The 22,015-nt window shown below is 39.9% G+C and overlaps 3 protein-coding genes and 1 pseudogene across 4 annotated transcripts; 3 read left to right on the forward strand and 1 right to left on the reverse strand.

Moving 5' to 3' along the window:
* Positions 1-2,508: 2,508 nt before the first annotated feature.
* On the forward strand, positions 2,509-2,931 carry LOC141832307 (glutaredoxin-C9-like). The gene has a single exon (XM_074719798.1). The coding sequence runs from the start codon at positions 2,509-2,511 to the stop codon at positions 2,929-2,931; it is 423 nt and encodes a 140-aa protein (XP_074575899.1).
* Positions 2,932-4,896: 1,965 nt separating this feature from the next.
* Positions 4,897-6,515, reverse strand: LOC141832562 (uncharacterized; annotated as a pseudogene).
* A 1,065-nt stretch (positions 6,516-7,580) lies between these two features.
* Positions 7,581-10,987, forward strand: LOC141832394 (CBL-interacting protein kinase 23-like). Of its 2 annotated transcripts, XM_074719898.1 has the most exons (14): positions 7,581-7,994; positions 8,400-8,462; positions 8,585-8,656; positions 8,765-8,872; positions 8,973-9,053; positions 9,186-9,239; positions 9,310-9,435; positions 9,525-9,614; positions 9,726-9,845; positions 9,923-10,039; positions 10,179-10,295; positions 10,461-10,517; positions 10,584-10,658; positions 10,729-10,987. In XM_074719898.1, exons 1-14 carry the CDS (start codon positions 7,827-7,829, stop codon positions 10,819-10,821), a joined length of 1,341 nt encoding a protein of 446 aa, XP_074575999.1. In that variant the 5' UTR covers positions 7,581-7,826; the 3' UTR covers positions 10,822-10,987. The 2 variants fall into 2 exon arrangements, 1 of the variants encoding a protein (XP_074575999.1); XR_012602111.1 differs by lacking the exons at positions 10,584-10,658; positions 10,729-10,987 and having other exon boundaries at positions 9,923-10,109.
* A 2,014-nt stretch (positions 10,988-13,001) lies between these two features.
* Positions 13,002-21,567, forward strand: LOC141831358 (auxin response factor 6-like). The gene is made up of 14 exons (XM_074718712.1): positions 13,002-14,034; positions 14,370-14,482; positions 15,789-15,887; positions 15,978-16,034; positions 16,128-16,283; positions 16,381-16,465; positions 18,335-18,425; positions 18,511-18,675; positions 18,760-18,882; positions 19,080-19,155; positions 19,288-19,435; positions 19,522-20,624; positions 20,811-21,001; positions 21,109-21,567. Exons 1-14 carry the CDS (start codon positions 13,992-13,994, stop codon positions 21,284-21,286), a joined length of 2,628 nt encoding a protein of 875 aa, XP_074574813.1. The 5' UTR covers positions 13,002-13,991; the 3' UTR covers positions 21,287-21,567.
* The last annotated feature ends 448 nt before the right edge of the window (positions 21,568-22,015 follow it).

Here is a 22,015-nt window from a genome sequence, read left to right on the forward strand (position 1 = left end):
CGAAAATGAAAACCACAATATCCAAATAAAAGATCCATGGTATTGTATGGGCACCAACATGCTCATGAAAACCTAGTGTCCATGTCAATGGATAGATTACTAGTTTGGATGTAGCATATTTAAAAAAAAAGGATTAGGTAATCAGACCTGTCTCTCTCTCTCCGACTTATGGAATAGGAGACGAAAGGGCAAGGAGCTGAATTAGTTCTTTGGGAAGCTCAATGTAAAGGCAGGTATAGGAGGCTTTGGTGCTTTATTTCATACGCATGCTTTTGTGTCGAAGCTACAAAGTCATATGGAACCCTAACAACAATTTAACATCATTATAATTAGGTAACCAGACCTTTCTGTATTCGATTGAGGGAATAGGAGAAGAAAGTGCGAAGAGCTGAATATTTCTTCGGGTAGCTCAAATTAAAGGCAGGAACAGGAAGCTTTGGTGTGCTCTATTTCACACGCATGCTTTTATGTGTGGAAGGTATACAAAAACTATGGAACCCTAACAACAATCTCTTAGAGCCGTTCATCGGATCAGCTAGATTCGCTTAACATAGGAAAGCTAATCGATCGATCCTGATGAGATTCTCACAATACAACTTAAAAAATCAGGGGAATCCCACCGATCAATAGAGATCCTTACCAAAGCGATAAAGGAGTGAAAGATCGGTTACCAAAAACAAAGGAACCATAGAATCACCAACCTGCAGATGGAGAATCGGCTCGCATGGCGATGGGAAAGAAATCCACATAACGCGCCTATAGTACAACCTTCACGCTCTCTCATTGAGATTCAAGACGGCTTCAAAACCTGGGAAATCCCGCATATCAAGCCAGATCCGTACCAAAACGATGAAGGAATCGGTTACCAAAAACAAAAGGGAACAAGAGAATCACCATCCGGCAGATAAGAAATCAGCTTCCGTGGCGATGGCGAAGGAAATCCACATAACACGCCTATACTACAACCTTCACGCTCTCTCATTGAGATTCAAGATGGCTTCAAAACCTGGGAAATCTCGCAGATCAAGCCAGATCCGTACCAAAACGATGAAGGAATCGGTTACCAAAAACAAAAGGGAACAAGAGAATCACCATCCGGCAGATAGGAAATCAGCTTCCGTGGCGATGGCGAAGGAAATCCACAAAAGGCGCCGTCGTTACAACCTTCTCGCAACATCGCTCGCTAACGCTCCTCCCCTCTCTTCTCTTCGTCTCGTCGAAGAAGCTGAAGAGCACTAGCCGGTTCATGATCGAGCTATTTGAAATTTAAATCCTCGATTGTGAAGCAGATGAGAATGGATCCGGGTCGCAACTGGTTCGGACTTTGGATCCAATACTCTCTCTCTCTCTCTCTCTCTCATAACCCATAATAATTGATAATTCCGTGGTTGCCCCCATCAGCCGGTCAGGACATGGTTGCTTGCAGCGATAGGTGGGTGGTTCGAAGGTCCCTGGCTCCATTTGCGATAACATCAATCTGGGGTCCGGTGCAAATCCTTCGGCCCCATGTCCTGGCCGGTCCCGCATTCACCGTGATTTACTTCCCCTTATTGGGGGGGCCGCTAGGTTGGCGGTTCAACCTTTGCAGCGATAATTCCGTGGTTGCCCGATGCCTGTTTCACTATTTGGCCCATTTTCAACACTATTTGGGCGGCCAGACTGACGTCGCTGGAATCATTTCACGCGATCAGAGCCGTCGAAAGCTGATTCAGACGGCCTGATCGACTCGAGAAGGGAAACGGCGGAACCAATAATATGATTATACAAAATAGAGGGGGTCGAATGCAATGTGCAGCCCGATCAGCGAGTCAAACGGCGGCTGGATGACGTTAACTTGTCGGTGGCTGTCGGTTGGTCTCACGTTACGGACGTTTCTTTTTTGGTCTCTCTCTCTCTCTCTCTCTCTCTCTCTCTTGCAGAAGAAGAGGTTCGCTGGGCTTCATCCATCAGAGGCCACTACAGCCCTACCTGCAAAGCTTTTCCCCTACCCCACCAAGCTTGCTTTGACTCTCCATTCTCTCTCTGTACACAGAGACAATTTCAGTTCGAACCCCTTATGTATCCAAAATTTTATTTTGCCTCCAGAGTTTCACAATTACATCTGTAAGAGATAATTAGGAAACACTTACATTTCCGTGTCCAAGTGTTTCAAAGAATAACTTAGCATTCCTAAAACCATTTCAATTCATTTCCTTTTCTTCATTTGTCTCTAAGTGAGAATGCTCTACATCTTCGGGCCATTACACCTTTTTTTGTTTGCAAGTAGAAACTTATCCGTATGAGAATTTTCCTAAGTTTGCTATCTTACAAATATTATAGCTAAAATCATTCATTGCTCATCAGGGCTTATCACTAACTTAATGGACATGTGCCAACTCCTCTATATAGTTAGTTGTCTGGTTTTGTTTCAGCACTGGTCCTAAGTTATATATATATATACACACGCATAAATATTTATATAAGCCAATCAGTTAGAGCTGCACAGAAACAGGGAGGAGTTATTAGAACATGAGGATGGTGGAGGTGAAGAATGATGCGGCGGCGGCGGCGACGGCGGGCAGCTCGTTCGAGCGGGTGGCGAGGATGGCCAGCGGGAATGCGGTGGTGGTGTTCAGTGTTAGCAGCTGCTGCATGTGCCACGTGGTGAAGCGGCTGCTGCTGGGTTTGGGCGTCGGGCCGACCGTTTACGAGCTCGACCACCTCGACAAGGCCGGTAGCCGCGAGATCCAGGCCGTGCTGGAGCACCTTCTCGCCGCCACTGGAGGTGGCGGATGCTCCAGTACGTCGACGGTCCCCAGCGCCACCGCCGTCGCCGTGCCGGCTGTGTTCGTGGGTGGGAAGCTGCTCGGCGGTGTGGAGAAGGTGATGTCGTGCCATATTAACGGCTCGCTCGTGCCCCTTCTCAAGCAAGCCGGTGCTCTATGGCTTTAAGCTTATACATATTTATATGCAAATATTATGATCTACTGTACACATATTGTGCTAGAATCATAGAAATTTCAAGGCACTAAATTGATGAAACTAATTAGACGACTGCTTCTACTACTGAATAGTTGAATGATCTGTTAGTGCAATTTCTGCTATGATGAAATATTTCATTTCCTACTCGAATGGCCTACTGGAATGCAAACATATTAAAACACTTGTGTAGTTAGTATGCATGCAACAATCAGAATAACAAGATGCATTTGATTTGCTCGGGCACATAATATCATATATAATTGGATCGAGGGGAAATTCAAAATGAAAATCTTAGAACTACTATTATCATTTTGGATCTTCAATTTCGAAAGCTTTCATTAACTTGACTCTTAAAGTTTGCATTCAAATCTCATTATGGAAAAAGCATTTTTCTGATTAACGAGCTGCATGGAGATGGTTAACAATGTTGTACCTGGAAAGTGTTTGAGCAGTCCATGACGTTTCATTTCAACCAACAGTAAAACCGACGTTGCAGTGAGCTCTGACGAATACGGCCACTGCCATCACGACCATCTTCCTTTTTCCCCTCTGCATATAAAATATGGTTAACAAGGACAGGAAGCTGTTAAATAATGGCAAAAGTAGTTGACTGATGCAAGGAAAACTTTAAAACCTTTATAAGCTGAAAAAGTTCTCAGTAAAAGATGCACCGTATTATATTATTCCCCAGAAGGCTGAGGAACGTGACTCGTAACCAGTTCTCTAGCTTCTAATTTCCATTAGCAATGTGGAATAAAGAAACATTAGGCAAAGACACTTTCAGAAACAACAATAAATAGCTTGCTTAGATTGGGTGTGAAAAAAATACTTAGCCTTTTACGACAACAAAAATAATTGTTTCAAGGAAGAAATATTGTAACTTGTAGATATTCATGACATTCTAGACCGATTGTACAATAAGCCCATGCAGAAGAACCAAAGGCAAGCTGATAGCATGCATCTTTCAAATAGTAACAGTCCTGCAAGAAATGAAGGCTATATATGTTGTCAGACATTGTGTCTCTTAAATGATAGCAACGTCTAATATTATCTGAAACTGAATTTGCTTCATATAGAAGACAGCTACATAAGCTTTGGGTTTAAGACATAGCAACATTAAGAAGATCGAAAAACAGGCCTGAACCTAACAAAGATTTTAAGGGTTCAGGAGCTAAAACAGTGAACGAGGAAGGAATGAACTTGTAAGAGAATTGTGGCACACTAGCACCCCATGGTTCAGTGTTATGAAGTTGAATACACTTGCTTGATGTATCCGGGCATTGTATTTCATGACAGTCGAGTAAACATAGTTGTTTTCCTTATAAATTGCTGCTGAAATATCTCAAACATTTCTTGTATGACCAATTAGTTTTCTACACACAACAGACTATTACAAAGAGCATTGTGATATATAATGCAAATATTCAGCATCTTCATTTTACTCCCTAAAGTTTTTACCTACTTTTTCAAAATGTCTTGCAGAAATTTAAGATGATCTAAAGGCCCTTAGAGTTTGAAAATTCTTAAAGTCTGATCATTTTACACCTCAACCACTAAGAGTTGAAAACTACCAAGTCATCATTTTGTTGTTATTTAAAAGTTTCATTGGTCGAAGAGTAAAATAACAAGACTTCATATCCTAGGGTATTTTGAAAATCCTAGAATTATGGCAGGCATTTTTAAAAAGCAAGCAAACCTCGATGGTAAAATGAAATTTCCCTTAACATATATAGGGACTTACCGAATCTTTGAACAACCAGATCATTAGCAATGAACCTATAGGTTTTAGTAACCTTGCACAGATATTTCAGAAATGGAGTGCAATGGCAAATTAACAATTGACTTACAAGAAAGGATTGAATACTGATGTCACAGCAGCAATGTTTAATGGCAAGAAGAGAACAAAAGCATATATATATAAAGAACAGAAAGCTCCTATAACTCACATTTCTTAAATGAACCAGCAAGACAAGTTAGTCTAGATTTTGTATCAGCCTCAGCCAAATGATTTGGTTTATCTTTAGCAATCATCCTACCATCCCACACGCATATCACACCATCCGAGGATGCAGAAGCAATCAGATTCAATTCTTCAGAAGTCTCGGATTCGCTTCTATTTTTCAAAACGACAAGTCCTTTCACCCGAGTTGAATGAGCATTTTCAAAGCTATATGCAATTTCCCCACTTGTCGTATCCCAAGCACTGATACTGCAGTCCTCTCCACTAGTAAACAACACTCCATTCTGATATCATGTGGCATAAGAAAAAACTCATGAGTTATACCAATATGGAACTTATCAAAACTTTATCTTAACATGTAAAAGACATCGCACCAGTTTGCTCAAATTCAAGAACTATGCGTACTAGAAAATATATTGAAGTGCAAGAACTAATGAATCAGCTTGTTTATGGGTGTTATACTTATTAGCATCCTATTATCGAAGAACACATAATATGCTAATATAAAGAACATTTACCAGAGCAATAATACATCAGACCAGAAGTTCAACAAGCCTTCTAAGATTTGTCTTGCAACTTAGTAATCCATCAAAATTTCAAATCGCTAGCACTGTCATTGCAACCAGCAAGCTGCAAAATTCAGTTAACCACATCGAAGTACGAGCACATATTTTGAACAAGCCCACTTCCTGTTCGAGTGAAAATTCACTGGTGTGTTCAAAAATTGCTAATAGCAGGAAACACTGATATCCGAAGTGAACCAACTAATTCTGAACCATTAGTAGGGAAATTGAAAAGAGAAGATTGATATCTGATGGACTAACACTGGCTCGTGTTCAATAAATTTCAAAGGAGATATGCCTAAATGTAACTCTAGCAAAGGACATGGAAATTAAAAGATTCCACGACAAATCCTAAAAAGAGGTGAAAATCTCGATCACTACTCTTTAAAAGTTCATGGCGCCATCCACATTAGTATATCTAACTAAATAGTAGCAAAAGGGCACCATTACAGAAACAGTAAGGGTACCTCGGCGGGAGCGATACAAAGTACCCTCTTCTGCCCGTTCAATTCATGGATCATCTTCGCGTCCTCTGAATCATGCACTGTAATCCTTTCCTCCGACACCGTGAAGAACCTTCCCCCGTCTCCGCATCCATATCTCACAATCGAGGCCTCGTGATCGCAGCGCGGCCGGACGGGTGGACGGCGAGATCCATTACGCCCTTTCGGTAACGGGAATGATCTTTAGGTGAACGAAAGGATCAGCGTCGAAGATGCACACGGCGCCATCGTTGGAGGCGGAGAGGAGGTTGCGGGGTAGGCCGGCGGGGTGTGGAAGGAAAGCGCGGTGACGGCGCCATTGTGGTCGAGGAGGGTACCAATATCTGTAGCGGAGGAAAGGTCGTAGAGCTTGAAGTTGATGGAGTCGTCGGCGCCGCCAGAAGCAGCGAAGGGGACGGCCACGGCAACCGACTTGATGGGGGCGGTGTGGGAGAGGTAGGAGAATAGAGACTTCACGGCTAGCGTTTCAGAGTGGAAGGCGAAGCCCCAGATGAACTTCTCGTACAAGCCCGCCACCAGCGTCGCCATGATCGCTTCGCTTCCTTCTTCCACCTCCCGCCGTAAACCTAACCATTTAAACCGTTCGCTAAACCACGGCCCATTTAAAATTAGTAGACTCAACTCGCGTACGGCTCAAAATTGAACGGGCCGAATTTAAGGTCCAACTCTTAATTTCTATGTTTTATTTTTTATTGGACCTCATTTATGGACCAATTTTGGCTGAAATAACTAATTGGAAACAAAGACAAATCGTAATTTTTAAAAAAGAAATCACAATTCGAATATCTTTATTTATTTATTTATTTGTCATTTTCATTATATATTTTTCTATACTTTTGATTAGATTTTTTTAAAGCATGGATGATGACAACATTATATAGAAGCGGATAATGATTTGGTAGTATTGACTACAAGAAGCTTTCTATTTAGATATCCATAAAAAGTATTATTTAGGCCGGCAACTTGCTTTTATTTTAAAATTGATTCTAAATTTGTAGATCTTAACAATAAACTAAAATAATAAATATGAATGAGCATAGTTAATTGGAATTCAATCGATAAAACACACAATCAACTCCTCAATTATTCTATATCTTAATCCACATTAGCTTCATAGTAATAATAATAATCATAAAGACTAAAGGCAATCCCAAAGTTTGATCATTTCAATAATAATATTAATTTTATATAATTTGCTTGAGACTACTCTAACCAGGGAAGGTCTTTACTAATAATGCAATTAAAAATACCTCAATTATTCCAAATTAAAAAATCACCTCAAATGGTCCACCCATTGTAATAATTTACTGAATTATTAGATTGGATAATATTTTTTTATACGTTTCCGTACTTACCATAACTATTAAAATTAAAATTAAAATAATTAATGATTCTAATTCTAATAGAACACGTGTCTATATCTTCATTTTCTTACTTATTAAAGTCGCTCTTGCGACGTAACAAAAGAACAACGGGTGCACTTTTTAACTCCGCGTCAAGGGCCGTTTGGAAAATAATATAAATTTGGGAGGTTAAAAATGGATAATTTCCTAATAAAATATAAGCAATTATGGAATAAATGGACGCTTCATTGAACGCAGCACGCCGTTACCTTCCTCGACGGTTCTTCCACTTTCACCGGCGACTCTTCTCCGAGCTCAGCAACCAAATCCGAGCTTGCGGCGGGGCGACGAACGCGGCGGAGTCGCAGGTGTGTCGGCGCTTCGGAAAGGGGGAGCTTCACTTGGTCGTGCGAGGGGAGGAGGTGATTCGCTCCGCCGGGAAATCGCAGTTTGTTTGGTGGAGTTGCGCTAGGGCAGGCGGAGCCACGGAGAAGCGATGGGATCTGTGGGACGGACGAGGGTGGGGAAATACGAGCTCGGGAGGACGCTGGGCGAGGGCACCTTTGCGAAGGTCAAGTTCGCCAAGGACGTGGAGACCGGGGAGAGCGTGGCCATCAAGATCTTCGATAAAGATAAGATCTTGCGACATAAGATGGTCGGCCAGGTAACAACAACAATAAAAAATTACATGTTTCGTTTCTCTTTTTTGTTCATTCATCTCGCCTCTTTGTTTCTTTCCACGAGCCAAGCAAGTGGAAAGCGAGCTTGCATACTTTTTTCCATAGCTTTTCTTTTTGGTGTTCATGGTGCTTAATTCTATTTGTCATTGTATCCTCATCTGAAATTTTCCCTAAGGCAATGTGATTTTGTAGTTGCCCATTTCAGTTTTATTTTTTCAGTAACATCATCGTCGGTGTGGTAGAAAAAAGTTCGCTCTGATAACTTTCTTCTCTTAAGTCAACTTTCTCCCATACCTTATGTATGAATCTCATAATTTAGTGTAGATGATAAGCTTCCTTCAATGAAACTCTTAAGTTTCTTTGTGATGACGATGGATAATTCTCTGCAGATAAAACGAGAAATCTCAACTATGAAACTAATTAGACATCCGAATGTTGTACGGATGCATGAGGTGAGACACAAATGATGTTCCTTATACCATTTCTTGTAAACTGACAGTGATATATAGTCCATTGACAATGTGATTCATTATAGAGCTGATATCTTACTTACAGCTCGAATCTCTTTTCGTAGGTCATAGCCAGCAAGACGAAGATATACTTGGTTTTAGAATTTGTAGATGGTGGCGAACTCTTTGACAAAATTGTAAGATAGATAGTATTAACACTCTTGTTATATACTTCAGATGGTATCAACACCATGGTCATACCTTTCACATATATACATATGATACTTTGAAGACTTGTTATTTAGGCTCGGAATGGAAAATTAAAGGAAAACGAAGCTAGAAAGTACTTTCAACAATTGATCAATGCTGTGGATTACTGTCATAGTAGAGGGGTCTTCCACCGCGATCTCAAGGTCGATGATAGTTTTGTGCCTTGTTCTGTTAGCAATACTGAATTTGCAAATTTTGTTTGGTTTTACTTGTTTCTGCTCCCTTGCTTGGAACTCATAACAGCCTGAGAATCTGTTGCTGGATGCTACTGGTGTTCTTAAGATTTCAGATTTCGGACTTAGTGCGCTGCCTCAGCAAGTTCGTGTAAGTTCTCAACATTGGCATGGATTGTTGGTTATGCGTTTTGCAATGAACTAGAACAAGTGAGGTTTACTTGTGAAAAATAAGTAGATGAGTCGAGGTGTCTCTTGAAACTTGTCTAACTTTATGTTGCAGGAAGATGGAATGCTTTACACTACATGCGGTACCCCGAACTATGTTGCTCCTGAGGTGAAAATTTAGCTTTGAATTTATAGTCACTAGTCAAGTTCAAGTTTCTTCATTTGTATGAATTTACTAGGTGATCAAAGACAAAGGTTATGATGGGGCTAAAGCAGATATATGGTCATGTGGTGTGATTCTTTTCGTCCTCATGGCCGGTTATTTGCCGTTCGAAGAAACCAATCTAGCTTCCTTATACAAAAAGGTGACTTGTGACAATGCTCACTCAGATTATAGCTATTGAAACAGGGTTACCATGTCAATATGCCACTGATGCTTATGAATGGATCACAGATCTTCAAAGCAGCCTTCTCCTGTCCAAATTGGTTCTCTACAAGTGCAAAGAAACTTATCAAGCGAATTTTAGATCCTAACCCCCAAACTGTAAGTTGTTTTTGTTCGAAGGAAGATCAGTTAGCTACCAAGAACAATTCAAAATTTGAACAACTAGTCAGAGATTGCATGTACTCCTGATATAATGCAGCTACTTTGCAGCGCATCACGATCCCACAAATCATTGAGAATGAATGGTTTAAGAAGGGATATCAACCACCTCAGTTTGAGACGGCCAATGTCAATCTAGGTGATGTGGATACGATCTTCGACGAGTCAGAGGTAGAATTTACTATCCTCAACTAGTTCTGAACAATGTCAATCTAGGTGATTTATCTCTATTACTCTTCAATCTTCAGGAAGCAACAAATCTTGTGGTTGAGCCACGCAAGGAAAAGCCAGACGCAATGAATGCTTTTGATCTCATCTCGACATCTCAGGGCCTCAATCTTGGTACCCTTTTTGAGAAGCAAATGGTGATTATTCAGTCTGCATTCTTCCAATACTGCTTAAACAAAACTTGTTTCCCTGAATTTAAATGCATAAGTATGTGCTAATTGTTCTTATGTGAGTGATAACTTCCTGTATATGTGTGCTGAGATATTAGTTTTCCAGGGTCTGGTCAAGAGGGAAACAAGGTTTACCTCAAAACTTCCTGCGAATGAGATACTTTCGAAAATCGAAGAAGCCTGTAAACCTATGGGTTTCGATGTGAAAAAACAAAATTATAAGGTATATATATATGTATATACATACATGTTCCTCTGTTTCTCTGTAAAACTGCAATGTTCTTTTAACTTTAAACCCCCCATCAAGCTTCAATTCAGCAGCTGATTCATCCTACAAGATTGTCTTTTTGTCGATCTAACCGAGCTTGACTGATGATTTCTACCTCAGCTGAAGCTGCAAGGAGAAAAATCAGGAAGGAAAGGCCATCTAGCCATTGCAACTGAGGTATGTTCAGTTATTCCACATTCATATCGCAGTTATGGAGGATGAAAATATTTGCTTCTTCTGAAGGTTTTCGAAGTGGCACCATCGTTGCACGTCGTCGAACTCCGCAAGGCCAAAGGCGATACGCTTGAATTTCACAAGGTGAGGCAAAACTGCACTTGTATCTTCGTAGTGCATGTTCAGAAAGGCTGATGATGTCTATTATCTCTAGTTCTTCAAGAGTCTCTCGACGGGGCTGAAGGATATCATGTGGAAGCCACTGGAGGGAACCAGTGAGTCTGATAAATCCGGAAGAGAAGATTAGAGATCACAAGCATTACAGTATCAACAGCAAAATGAAGCCTGAATCCTTTTGTTTTTTCTTCTTCTGCTTTGAAATATGGTTATGCAATCAAAAGAGAAGGTAAAAGTTGAATCAAAAGACAAGCAAACTTTTGAAAGTTATCAAAAATTTAATTGTGTTAGAATGAAACTGAAGTAGGCCAGCCAGCCAGACCACAATAAATGTTTGGATCGTAGCGGATGGAGAGGACCAATCAGGAGTCGACACATCTGCGACAACAAATCGACACAGACCACGTTCAGATTTGACTCAAATCAATCAATTTTATTACTTTCTCATTTTATCCAAACTTGAATATTAATGTGCAGCCCTGACACAAATCTGAGTCATACATCTTTGACTACCTGACACCCGAACCCATACCCTAACCATGGTCGGCCATAAACTGGGACCCACTCGACCCTACCAAAAGCAAAATGACGGGTGGGTAAATTTGAGGATTTTTACTGACTAATTTTTAAATATATATAAAGGGAAGGAAAATAGTGAAAACTTTCAATTTTTACAAAAAACTCCTAGGCCTTATGGATTTTGCCCATACATACCTCTTTGCCATCAATTGTTTGGCTAACCGAGTTTTAATTTGTAGGAGGAATGTAGCATAACATAACTTCAACAATAGCACATAGTTTTCATACCTTAGCTCTTTGCGATTCATTTTTTCCTTTTTGCACTCGCACCCGATGCACTTTAGTAAATGAAAAATAATATATTACATAAAAATACAACATAACATACTACACTGCATGGATGTGAGACCCATTAAATGGATTCAGATCTATAATGTGTTATATTGTATTTTTATATTGTATGTTTATCTAGTATATCATTGCTCTTAGTAAATTCATGCAGAAGTTGCCATCCGTTGTGGGGCGTGTTGCTTTGCAAGAAGAATAGACTGACTCTTACTAAGATAGGTTCTCCATGCGAAGCTCTCAAGGGTATTTTAGTAAAGAAGATAAATAGAAAGTAAATAGTAAAATTAAAATAAAGAAGATAAATAGAAAGTAAATAGTAAAATTAGGGAGGGTGAAGCGAAAGTTTTGCTGAATAGTTAAATAAGCAACTAAATAAATAAAATAAAATGGCTTCGCGTGTTTCGATCGCAGCACACGCGCTCTGCGGCACGCCGTACGACTCGAGAGCGACCTCTCTTGAAGCCGGCACATGCGTCCCCACGCAATCGGACGGCCTAGAATGGCCGGGCTCTCTGATCCGACAGCCCACGTCGGCCCCCCGCTTCCCTCTCCCTGTATTCGGTGCCCATACCGGCGTACTTTTCCTGCGCGAAATTGGAAAATAAAGTACGCAATATACCCTGATTCCCACTCGCCCATCAATTGGACGGACACGCAGGGTCCCTCCCCGCTTCGCCGAGGACATCGTCAGGGTAGGTCGTCGCAGTCATCGAATAGGCCGTAGTACGAACAGCGAGGCGTGACGTTGGGATAAAACTTCCACGCGACGCTGTAAAATTAAAGCGGTGCAAGAGGACGGCGAGAAGACGCACCAGCGCTAGATGATATTAACTGTTGGATCAGGGACGGAGCTGGGATGGAAGGACAGGATGAAGAGATTGGCCTGGGTAAATTACGTTGGTTTGCAGTAAGGGTGCGTCATTAATTAATTCATTGTTGTTGGTGGCTGTTTTGGAAAGAGGCGATTCCTCGTACGACGAAAGAGATAAAAGAGAGAAAAAAATGGATCGTGATTTGACGTTATTGCCCCCGAGTCATTTACTAAAAAGGGCGAGTTATTCTTTTTGCCAAAATATATTTTTTTCTTCTAATTTTTATTATATATAGAAATTAAATAATAAATAACTCTTACCATTTACCTATTGACAAAAAATTATTTATCATTAATTTTTTTAATTTAAAAAGTACGATGAAAGGTTATTATGGTCCACATGTGAAAGATAGGATCTCAACTTTTGGAAAAGAAGGGTGGGGTTACGTGAATTGTCCGAAATTGAAGGAGTTTTTTGATTTAAGACGAATGACGGAGAATAAAATATTTATTTTCCCAAGTTTCCGAGAGTATCACCAGTGCATATAAAAACTAGGAAAAAGATATAAAAAAGCTTCGAAAAAAGGAGAAAAAAAAATAATGGCGGTCTTCTACTGAGTGATTAGATGGAAGAAGAGACGGACAGTGAGCCACTGAGAAGAGCGCTCTTCCTCTGCTGCTCGTCTCGCCACTTCTTTCCCTCCGTGCGGTCAGGTTTTTACGCAGTTTAAGAGTGATCGAGGACGCCTTTTGCGGGATTGCCTTGGAAAATGCTCGTGTTTGGGGTTCTGGGAAGGGGATCTGGAGCTTGCGACAACCGAAATGGGGTTTTCGTGGAGAGGAGAGCTCATTGATTAGGTTTTGCAAGTTCCAGAATCTGATATTTGAGACAGCGGCTGCTTTATGGAGCTCGGAATGGGGATTTGGAGTGACGGGAGGAGGAAAGGTGGGATCTTTTGAAGGTTGGAGCTCGCTTTTAGTACTCACCGAAGGGTCTTTTGCGGTTTCCAGTGGCAGAAGGAGTTCCCGAGGAGAGATCTGTAGTGCTTTATTTTCTCCTTGCTTGTTTTGTTCGAGTGAGTCGGTTTTCGTGCAACCTTTAGCTAATTTGTGTGAGGTTCAAGTTCTAAAGATTGATTCCGCGTGTGGAGCTTTGTAGCTTGATTTGTTTTGCCGAATTGCATAATAGAAAGCTTGGACATTGGGAATAGACACTTGCCTCAGTGGGAGCAATATCTCACAGTATTACTTAGTTGGTTCTAAGTTGAAACTTTGTGGATTTTTGAGGTGTGAGGACGTTTTTGAAGTTTGCAAGCTAGAGATTTATAACCTGATGAGTGTGGAAGCGAGTATCTCGTGGCTTGCAGTGACACTGGCTTTGCTGCACACCGGTGGAGTTTAGTGTAACCTAATGGATCTTTCAGTACTATTTCCTTTTTGAGCCCCTTTGCCTTTTTTCGCCGTTGGTAGAGAATTTGATGCCACTCTTTCTACTGAACAATCTTGCTGCACGGAAGCAAAGTTAATCATTTATGCAGCGTTGCGGTTGTTTGTGCAACATAGGGTGCGATTGAGCTCCCAGGATTGTTTTATCTTGAATTCAGTCTGTCCAAAAATTCAGGATGAGGCTTACATCCGATGGGCTTCCTCAGCAGACGCAAGAAGGTAAACTTTATGCATTATTTAATCTATTAACTCCTCTAAATCCATAATAATTTAATTCCGGAACATGTTGTGTTGCTTAGCCGTTGAAGAATAACTAATGCACCTCCTTGATACAATGTCTTTGTTTGTTCGATATGTCTAATTGTATTGACTATTTTGTGAAATATGCTAACTAACATATTTACATTGAATTGATGCTGCATATGCTAAGGTTAAGAGCGATCAAATCCTTTTGAGAGGATTCATTTTTTTAATATTTATGTTTTTTAAATTTCTGTTACTCTTGCGTGTATATCTACTTTCTAGTGCACTTGATATTTAATACAACATCACAGGGGAGCACAAGAATCTGAATTCAGAGTTGTGGCATGCTTGTGCTGGACCCCTGGTTTGCTTACCTGCTATTGGAAGCCGTGTGGTGTATTTTCCCCAGGGACATAGCGAGCAGGTAAGTTTATCACATTCATACCTTTCTGATATATTCTTGTTAGAATTCAGTATCTTCTACACTTCCCAATTCTGCCACAAGTATTTGGTGCAGTGGAGCTGTAGGTGAGCTTGGTCATGCTGGAGCAATATTACTGCTTGGCATGACCTGTTAGACCCAGTATTGATCTTGGTGAAGTAATTTGTTGTGATAATTCTAGCAAATGCTGTGTGAGCTTCATTCTTTAACATATTATGTTTCGTGAAAACGAGTGCAATACTTATCTTGTTAATCAATATTTATCAAGCAAGTCCTAGTCACAAATGATTCCCTACAGTCTTCTTCGACCTTTGCTAAAATTGAGCTACGGACTCCAATAAGGGAGAGTTTGATGTAGTAGAAGGGGTTGCACAGTTGTCATGGGGATAGATGTCATTTGCAAACAGGAAATGGGGAGTTTGACATGGGTGGAAGTGAATGAAACATCATTTCATTTGTACTTATATTTTGTGTGTCTATGTGTTGGGGAGGGGGTGGATATGGTTTATTTAAGAATTACTAGATCAACATAACATATATGTCAAAATTATTTATATAGTCATTCTAAAGCAAGAAATGTTTGAGATTTGTTCCATGGACATATATGTCAACTATACATTATATATATATTTCTTCTAATGATTTTGGTCCAACTTCCATAAGCTTAATTTGCATTACCTGTTGGACTGTTCTAGTAAAAGTAAATCCAGTATAAAACAAATCAACTCCAATACCTTGATCAATGGTGGATCAATTTAATCATCATCATCAAGCGTTATTTGACCTAAGTATTTGAGTTGGGCACATGAATTGTATCCTTCCATCGACTCTAAGAATGATTATATTATTACTTGTATTCGAATTAATTAAATTTTTTTTATGACATTGTTAATAATTTTTTTGGTTTCCTTATATCCTTTACAGCTTCCACCTTGAACAATTCAATTATCTTTATTCTTAAATTGATTGATCACCTTTAAATATGTTCGTATCATTTCAATCTATTAATTATTATTTTTTTTTATCATTTTAGGATTTTTTTGAGCTAACCTAATTACTTTTGGATAGTATTTTTTTAATCCTTTTTGTTAACTCCACACATGCATCATCATCATCATCCTTGTCCCCATCTTTATCTTTTTTTTTTTTAAGTATTTGGATACCATACATCAACTTATCTGGTCTATGAGTTCTCATTCTTTATGACAATATTACAGTTGTGTCCCCAACCTAATTTGGCTATCCATTTAGCTAGTGTATAGGATTTGACAGCTCATAGGCCTTGCAGGTTTCTGCTTCAACTAATAAGGAAATTGATGCTCATATCCCAAATTACCCGAACTTACCTCCTCAACTGATCTGTCAGCTTCATAATGTGACAATGCATGTAAGTTCACCATGGAAAATAAATATTTTGGGTAAACAGCTAATATGATTAATTTCTAGATTACAATACATCCTCCAATTAACATTTCAGGCAGATGCTGAAACTGATGAAGTATATGCCCAGATGACACTACAACCATTAGGCGCTGTAATTGCAATCTCTATACTACATTTGACACAAAGGCATTTGTGTTTCTTTCCTTTCCTTTTATTATATAAGCTGACATGCCCCTTGCTGTAGGAAGAGCAAAAGTATCCTTATCTTCCTGCTGAACTGGGTACTCCAAGCAAACAGCCAACCAACTACTTCTGCAAAACATTAACTGCAAGTGACACCAGCACTCATGGCGGTTTCTCTGTTCCTCGGCGGGCAGCTGAAAAAGTCTTTCCACCATTGGTGGGTTTTATCTTCAAGTCTCATCCTAGCCTGATTAGTCTGTTGATTCTCTGCAAAGTTTCTAAGCAATTGAGTTTTCTTTACATTGTTTCTACAGGATTATTCCCTGCAGCCTCCCGTGCAAGAGTTGATTGCAAAGGACCTTCATGATAATGAATGGAAGTTCCGTCACATATTTCGTGGTAAGTTTCATATTTTGCAGTAAGCTTCCTTGTGTGTTTTCAGTTTCAATGACTGTGCATGCCATGTGGGTTAAACTCAATCAATGTGCAACTTCAATTTGTAGCTTAAGATAACAAGTAAGAAGGTAGGTGTGCTTGTTAATTTGTCAACATAAACAAGAGAATATGATAATTAATACTCCAAAATGTTTAATGGTGTGGATAAAAAGGGGACTGTGCTATACTTATGGTATCTGAAGGAACATATGGAATCAACAATGAACATCGATAGATGAGATTTGTGCAACAATTGATATCAACACTCGATATTAATAATCCACAGTCATTTGGCTGGCAATGGATTGATTATGTTGGAACTAACTGCCTTGACTCAGGACTACTAACTATTTTGGTTTAGTACCAATTGGTTTTCTTGTTTACTTTCCTTATAATGAAATTGTTATCTAAGACTGCTTGTTTGTGGCTGTAAGTAAATATTGTTTCATCGTAACCTATAACTCAATCATACTCTTAGTCATGCAAATCATTCTCATTTTCTTTTCTAATTTATATTTTCACATTTCCTGATACTTTGGGGGGGGGGGGGGGGGGGGGGGGGGGGGGGAGCGCACCTAGGCATGCAACTTAACCGATGACTACTGCCTTGTAATTTATAGTTTTTGACATCTTAATTGAAAGATCTCAAATGCTAAAAACTGCATATCGAGGCTTCAATACAATAAATATTTTAAAAAACAGTTATTTAGACAAATTGTCGTGGTATCCATTTACATCATACACATGTTTAGTTTGAGATATTGTTTTGGGGGTAAGACTAGAATTTTCATTTTATGGGGCTCTCATAAGGAATTTCTAAATATATGGGGTGACTGTTTAAGTTTTTTTACGATGAAAGGCGCCTTCTTTGGCCCTTTGCTCACAAATCTAAGCTGTTCAAAATTAGGTATTAGTGGAAAACTGCAAGAAAGGGTAAACACATTTTTGTGATTCTTTTTAAATCAGATGAAAATGAAGTGGACAATGGAAAAAACACTATTAACATCAATAACGAGACCTTGAAGGAAGCCATACAAATCATCTTCAAAGGAAATATATTATCAACATGTGCTAGTTGATGGAGTAACCATACAGCAACATGCATTCATGGATGAAGTAGCAATCATAAACATGAACCAGACAGGAACCTGTGAACTAACCCTGCATTGAAACCAATAGTAACTATTATATTGTAAGCAATGGATGCAATTTTTTTTGCATTTATGCATCAATAAGTAATATGGTTGGTAAATAAAAAATACAACCTTTACCATTTTTCTTATGATGAATTTGTGATAGAGTTGGTTAACTAGGTATTTTCCTCCAAAAATCTTATAGGTATGGTCCAGCACTGTTGCTGATTTCACACCTATAAGATTTGAGCATCACATCCTCTTCTCAAAGATTCTGTGAAGGAAGCACTAACAGGGAAAAAGTTGTAGAAGGTCTTTAAATCCTGCTAAAATAGTATTTTTATAACTTAAGCCTTATATTTTGGTGGTGTTCATGGTAGGTGGTTTGTAAGACTGGGGGAATTGTGAAACTACAATCGATCTGCATCGCTATTCTTTTTCTTAAAGAAAATATGTGCAACAACGTTATATAGTCATTGCAATTGAAAAGGGGTGTTTATTTCCATGCAGTCCATGGAGCAGAAATGTCACTCGATCTTGTATTATTAAATTTACACCGCTTGCTAGAAAATAATATTGTTTATTTTTGCCATTGTTCTTCATAGTCTGTTCTGGATAAACAGGATCAATGGTCGGATTCTTTGCAAACCAAAAGATCATATTTTACCTGATAATCTTTCATAAGAGCACTGTTGTGCAGGTCAACCCAAGAGGCATCTTCTAACAACTGGATGGAGTGTGTTTGTAAGTGCCAAAAGACTAGTTGCTGGAGATTCAGTACTCTTTATCTGGTATGATGGTACTATGTGTTGCTTCCTTCCAGTTTACTACACAAATCAAAATCCTCACTCTTTTCTATTGCATATATTTTACCAGGAACGAGAACAACCAGTTGCTCATTGGTATTCGGCGTGCTAATCGACCACAAACAGTCATGCCGTCGTCTGTATTATCAAGTGACAGCATGCATATTGGTCTTCTTGCTGCAGCAGCTCATGCTGCTGCAACAAACAGCCGCTTTACCATATTCTACAACCCTAGGTAGGATTTATAATCTTTTACTTCTCTTTAACTATTTTATTGTTGTAGGAGCTATAACTCTGTGAGCATAACCTTTGCTATCAGGGCAAGCCCTTCAGAGTTTGTCATCCCTCTAGATAAGTATGTTAAAGCAGTATATCACACCCGTGTTTCCATCGGAATGCGTTTTAGAATGCTATTTGAAACTGAAGAGTCCAGTGTGCGCAGGTTGGTACTAATTTAGCCTTTCTCATTCCTGAGTTTCATTTTTCATTCTGATGTTGGACCTTAAGAAATTCCATTAATTATCTGATTTTCAATTGAGTATTGCTTCCCCCCTATTTATATTAAAAGCATCTATATTAGTTTGTCACAGGCTTTTTAATGCACAGTAGCTTCTAATTGCCTTGCCCTTTTATTATTAGATATATGGGCACTGTCACAGGGATAAGTGATCTAGATCCTGTCCGATGGCCAAATTCATATTGGCGCTCTGTGAAGGTATATATTCTGAAGTTTTCTGACTTTCCTTGTAGCATATAAGTGTTGCAATCCATTACTGTTTCTTGAATGCCACTGCTAAGTTCTTAATTTGCCACTTCCTCTTGAAACTGAATCTGGCTTTTCTTGTAGGTTGGCTGGGATGAGTCAACTTCTGGAGAGAGGCAGCCAAGAGTCTCTCTTTGGGAGATCGAGCCTTTAACAACGTTTCCAATGTATCCATCTTCCTTTCCACTTAGGCTCAAGCGCCCTTGGCCTTCTGAGTTGCCCTCACTGCATGGTACTTTTCATGTTTGCTTGCTGAATTTTAACTAAACAGGTATGAACTTGTTACTGCCATCTCATTTCTATCGCTTATATGTTTAGGTGGGAGAGATGATCTTATGTGGCTTCGAGATGGAGACAGAGCAATCCAGTCTTTGAATTTCCAGGGATTCTGTAATGGGATGGCCGCTTGGATGCATCCAAGATTTAATCCATCCATGCTTGGTGTACAGCCTGATATGTACCAGGCTATGGCTTCAGCAGCACTACAGGAGATGAGGGCAGCTGATTATTCCAAACAGGCATCGTCAGCAGTCATGCCATTTCAGCAGGCCCAAAACATATCTGGCGCATCCGGTCCTCCTTCAGCAAGTCATATCTTGCAGCAAATTCAATCTCAACCTCAACAAACCCTCCAGAATTATCAAGAAAACCATAATAGAATGCATTCTCCGTACCAGCTTATCCAGCACCAGTCACAGCATGGAAGCTCATTCAATGACGATGAACATGGGCAGCTATCAGCACTTCAGCAGCAGGAGCAGAAACCTCAAGTACAACAGATACAAAAGCTGCAGTCGCCTAACCTCCAAATTTCTAATGTAATGTCGACAGTTCCCCAGTTCAGCAATTATCAGCCTCAGACTTCACCCATGCAAACAATGGCATCGTTTTGCCAGCAGCAGAGCTTACCTGACAGCAATATTAACAGTTTATCGGGATCCAGTATCTCCCCTCTGCAGGGTGTTATGGACCCATTTTCTCCTGAAGAATCATCGAGCCTTCTTAGTTTGCGGAAAACAAACCCGGTACTTGATACAGGTGCATGGTCATCCAAGAGACATGCAGTTGAATCTGTTCCTTCTGCAATACAATCTGTGCAATCACAGCCGAAACAGTTGGCTCAACAAATCAATCTGTCTCAGCATGTCGTTACTTTACCACCATTTCCAGAAAGAGATTGCTCTCTCATCCAGGAAAGTGGAGGTAATTCCAGAATGAATATAGAAACATCATCACTGTTAGTTCAGAATGGCATGGCAAACGAGACTGTTTCAGCATTGATGCCATTTCTGAGCAGTGCTGGAACTGATTTTGCATTGCATCAAGCACTGACCAGTTCTACTTGTGTGGAGGATTCAGAACTCTTTCAGTCTCCTAATAATGTGGGAAGTGTCAACCCACAAAGTGGAACCTTTGTCAAGGTAAATAATCTCCAGTTTGCTTAGATTTTTTACTATTTATCTCTATAATTGTTATCGCATCTGATCATTAAATCAATGAATGCATTAGCAATGTATTTACATATCCTATGTAATTTAACCATGGATTCCTACTGTATGTATATGTCAACCTTATTGAGTTTCTTTGACATAATATTTCGCTGGCAGGTTTACAAATCAGGGTCCTTCGGAAGGTCATTGGATATTACCAAATTTAACAGCTACCTCGAGTTGCGCATGGAGCTCGGGCGTCTGTTTGGCCTAGAAGGTCTATTGGAGGACCCCCTAAGATCAGGCTGGCAGCTTGTATTCGTCGACCGGGAAAATGATGTTCTTCTCGTAGGTGACGACCCATGGCTGTAAGTCCTCTCTATGCTCATTGTATCCTAAAATTTGAAGTGTCTCTGCGTTCATAGGTTTTGAGCAAGTTATAGTTTCTAACTTAATGCAGCTTCTCTGCTTTCAGAGAGTTCGTGAACAGCGTTTCATGCATTAAGATCCTATCGCCGCAAGAAGTGCAGCAGATGGGCAAAGATGGTGTTGATCTCTTGAATGGAGCTCCCAACAGGAGAATCCAATCCCGCGCATCGGGCGACTATCTAAGCAATGGCATGGCTCCATCAGTGGGTTCACTAGAGTACTGAGAAGACTTCGAACGGTCGAAGTTGAACGTTGGGATCTAGTTTCGACTTTTGTTCATCTGCTTTTAACATCATGTAGTATGTATGTACTTCGTGGCTCGCTATATCGTTTACGAATGAACCTTTCGGTTGAATTTTTGCACCGTTACTGTCAGCTTGAACGAAATGAAGATGGTATTTTGATGTGCTACTCGCGACTTCGACTATACGATATCGCGAGGATAATGCACATGAACAACGCAAGTATCGCAGGAAGTTATATTGTATAAATAATTTTTCACACATGAATTGGTTTTGTTCTTTCCAAGGGTTGTTGCATTTGCGTTTGCTTTCTTCAGGTGTTTGTTCTACTTGTGCTTTTCATTAGAACTGTTCTTTTGTCTTCCTCTCCTCAATCATCAGCCTCCCTCCTTTCCTTCCAAGTAATCAGGGAATGGAGACAGTGCCGCTCTAATTGCATTAACGTTTTCAAAGTTTGTTTGCGGGGGAGAAAGGAAAAGTCAACGAGGCAACGCCCGTTGACTCACGCCGCTGCCTGCAGTCTGAGGTCACATTTTCGGAAAGCCACCTCTTCTTTGTTCTTTTACAAAATAGCCCGTTATTGCACTTAATTGATTGATCCCTTTTTCATTTTAATACCCACACTTTCAGTAATAAAAAGGAATGCTATTATAAAGAGACCCCTAATAAAGAGTTTGTAGTTTGGACAAATTAGGTGACTTAATCATAAAA

The sequence above is a fragment of the Curcuma longa genome, chromosome 7 (genome assembly GCF_044706935.1).
Source record: "Curcuma longa cultivar G26 ecotype Majalengka, Jawa Barat chromosome 7, ITB_CL_G26_1.1, whole genome shotgun sequence".
NCBI lineage: Eukaryota > Viridiplantae > Streptophyta > Magnoliopsida > Zingiberales > Zingiberaceae > Curcuma > Curcuma longa.

What these genes read in the sequence shown, in the direction of transcription:
- LOC141832307 (XM_074719798.1), top strand. Translation starts at nt 2,509, where the DNA reads ATGAGGATGGTGGAGGTGAAGAATGATGCGGCGGCGGCGGCGACGGCG.
- LOC141832394 (XM_074719898.1), top strand. Translation starts at nt 7,827, where the DNA reads ATGGGATCTGTGGGACGGACGAGGGTGGGGAAATACGAGCTCGGGAGG. An exon ending in CCCTTTTTGAGAAGCAAATG is followed by an intron (nt 10,040 to 10,178) that starts GTGATTATTCAG and finishes TTAGTTTTCCAG; the next exon opens with GGTCTGGTCAAGAGGGAAAC. An exon ending in ATACGCTTGAATTTCACAAG is followed by an intron (nt 10,659 to 10,728) that starts GTGAGGCAAAAC and finishes TATTATCTCTAG; the next exon opens with TTCTTCAAGAGTCTCTCGAC.
- LOC141831358 (XM_074718712.1), top strand. Translation starts at nt 13,992, where the DNA reads ATGAGGCTTACATCCGATGGGCTTCCTCAGCAGACGCAAGAAG. An exon ending in ACCATATTCTACAACCCTAG is followed by an intron (nt 18,676 to 18,759) that starts GTAGGATTTATA and finishes CTTTGCTATCAG; the next exon opens with GGCAAGCCCTTCAGAGTTTG. An exon ending in AAAGTGGAACCTTTGTCAAG is followed by an intron (nt 20,625 to 20,810) that starts GTAAATAATCTC and finishes TTTCGCTGGCAG; the next exon opens with GTTTACAAATCAGGGTCCTT.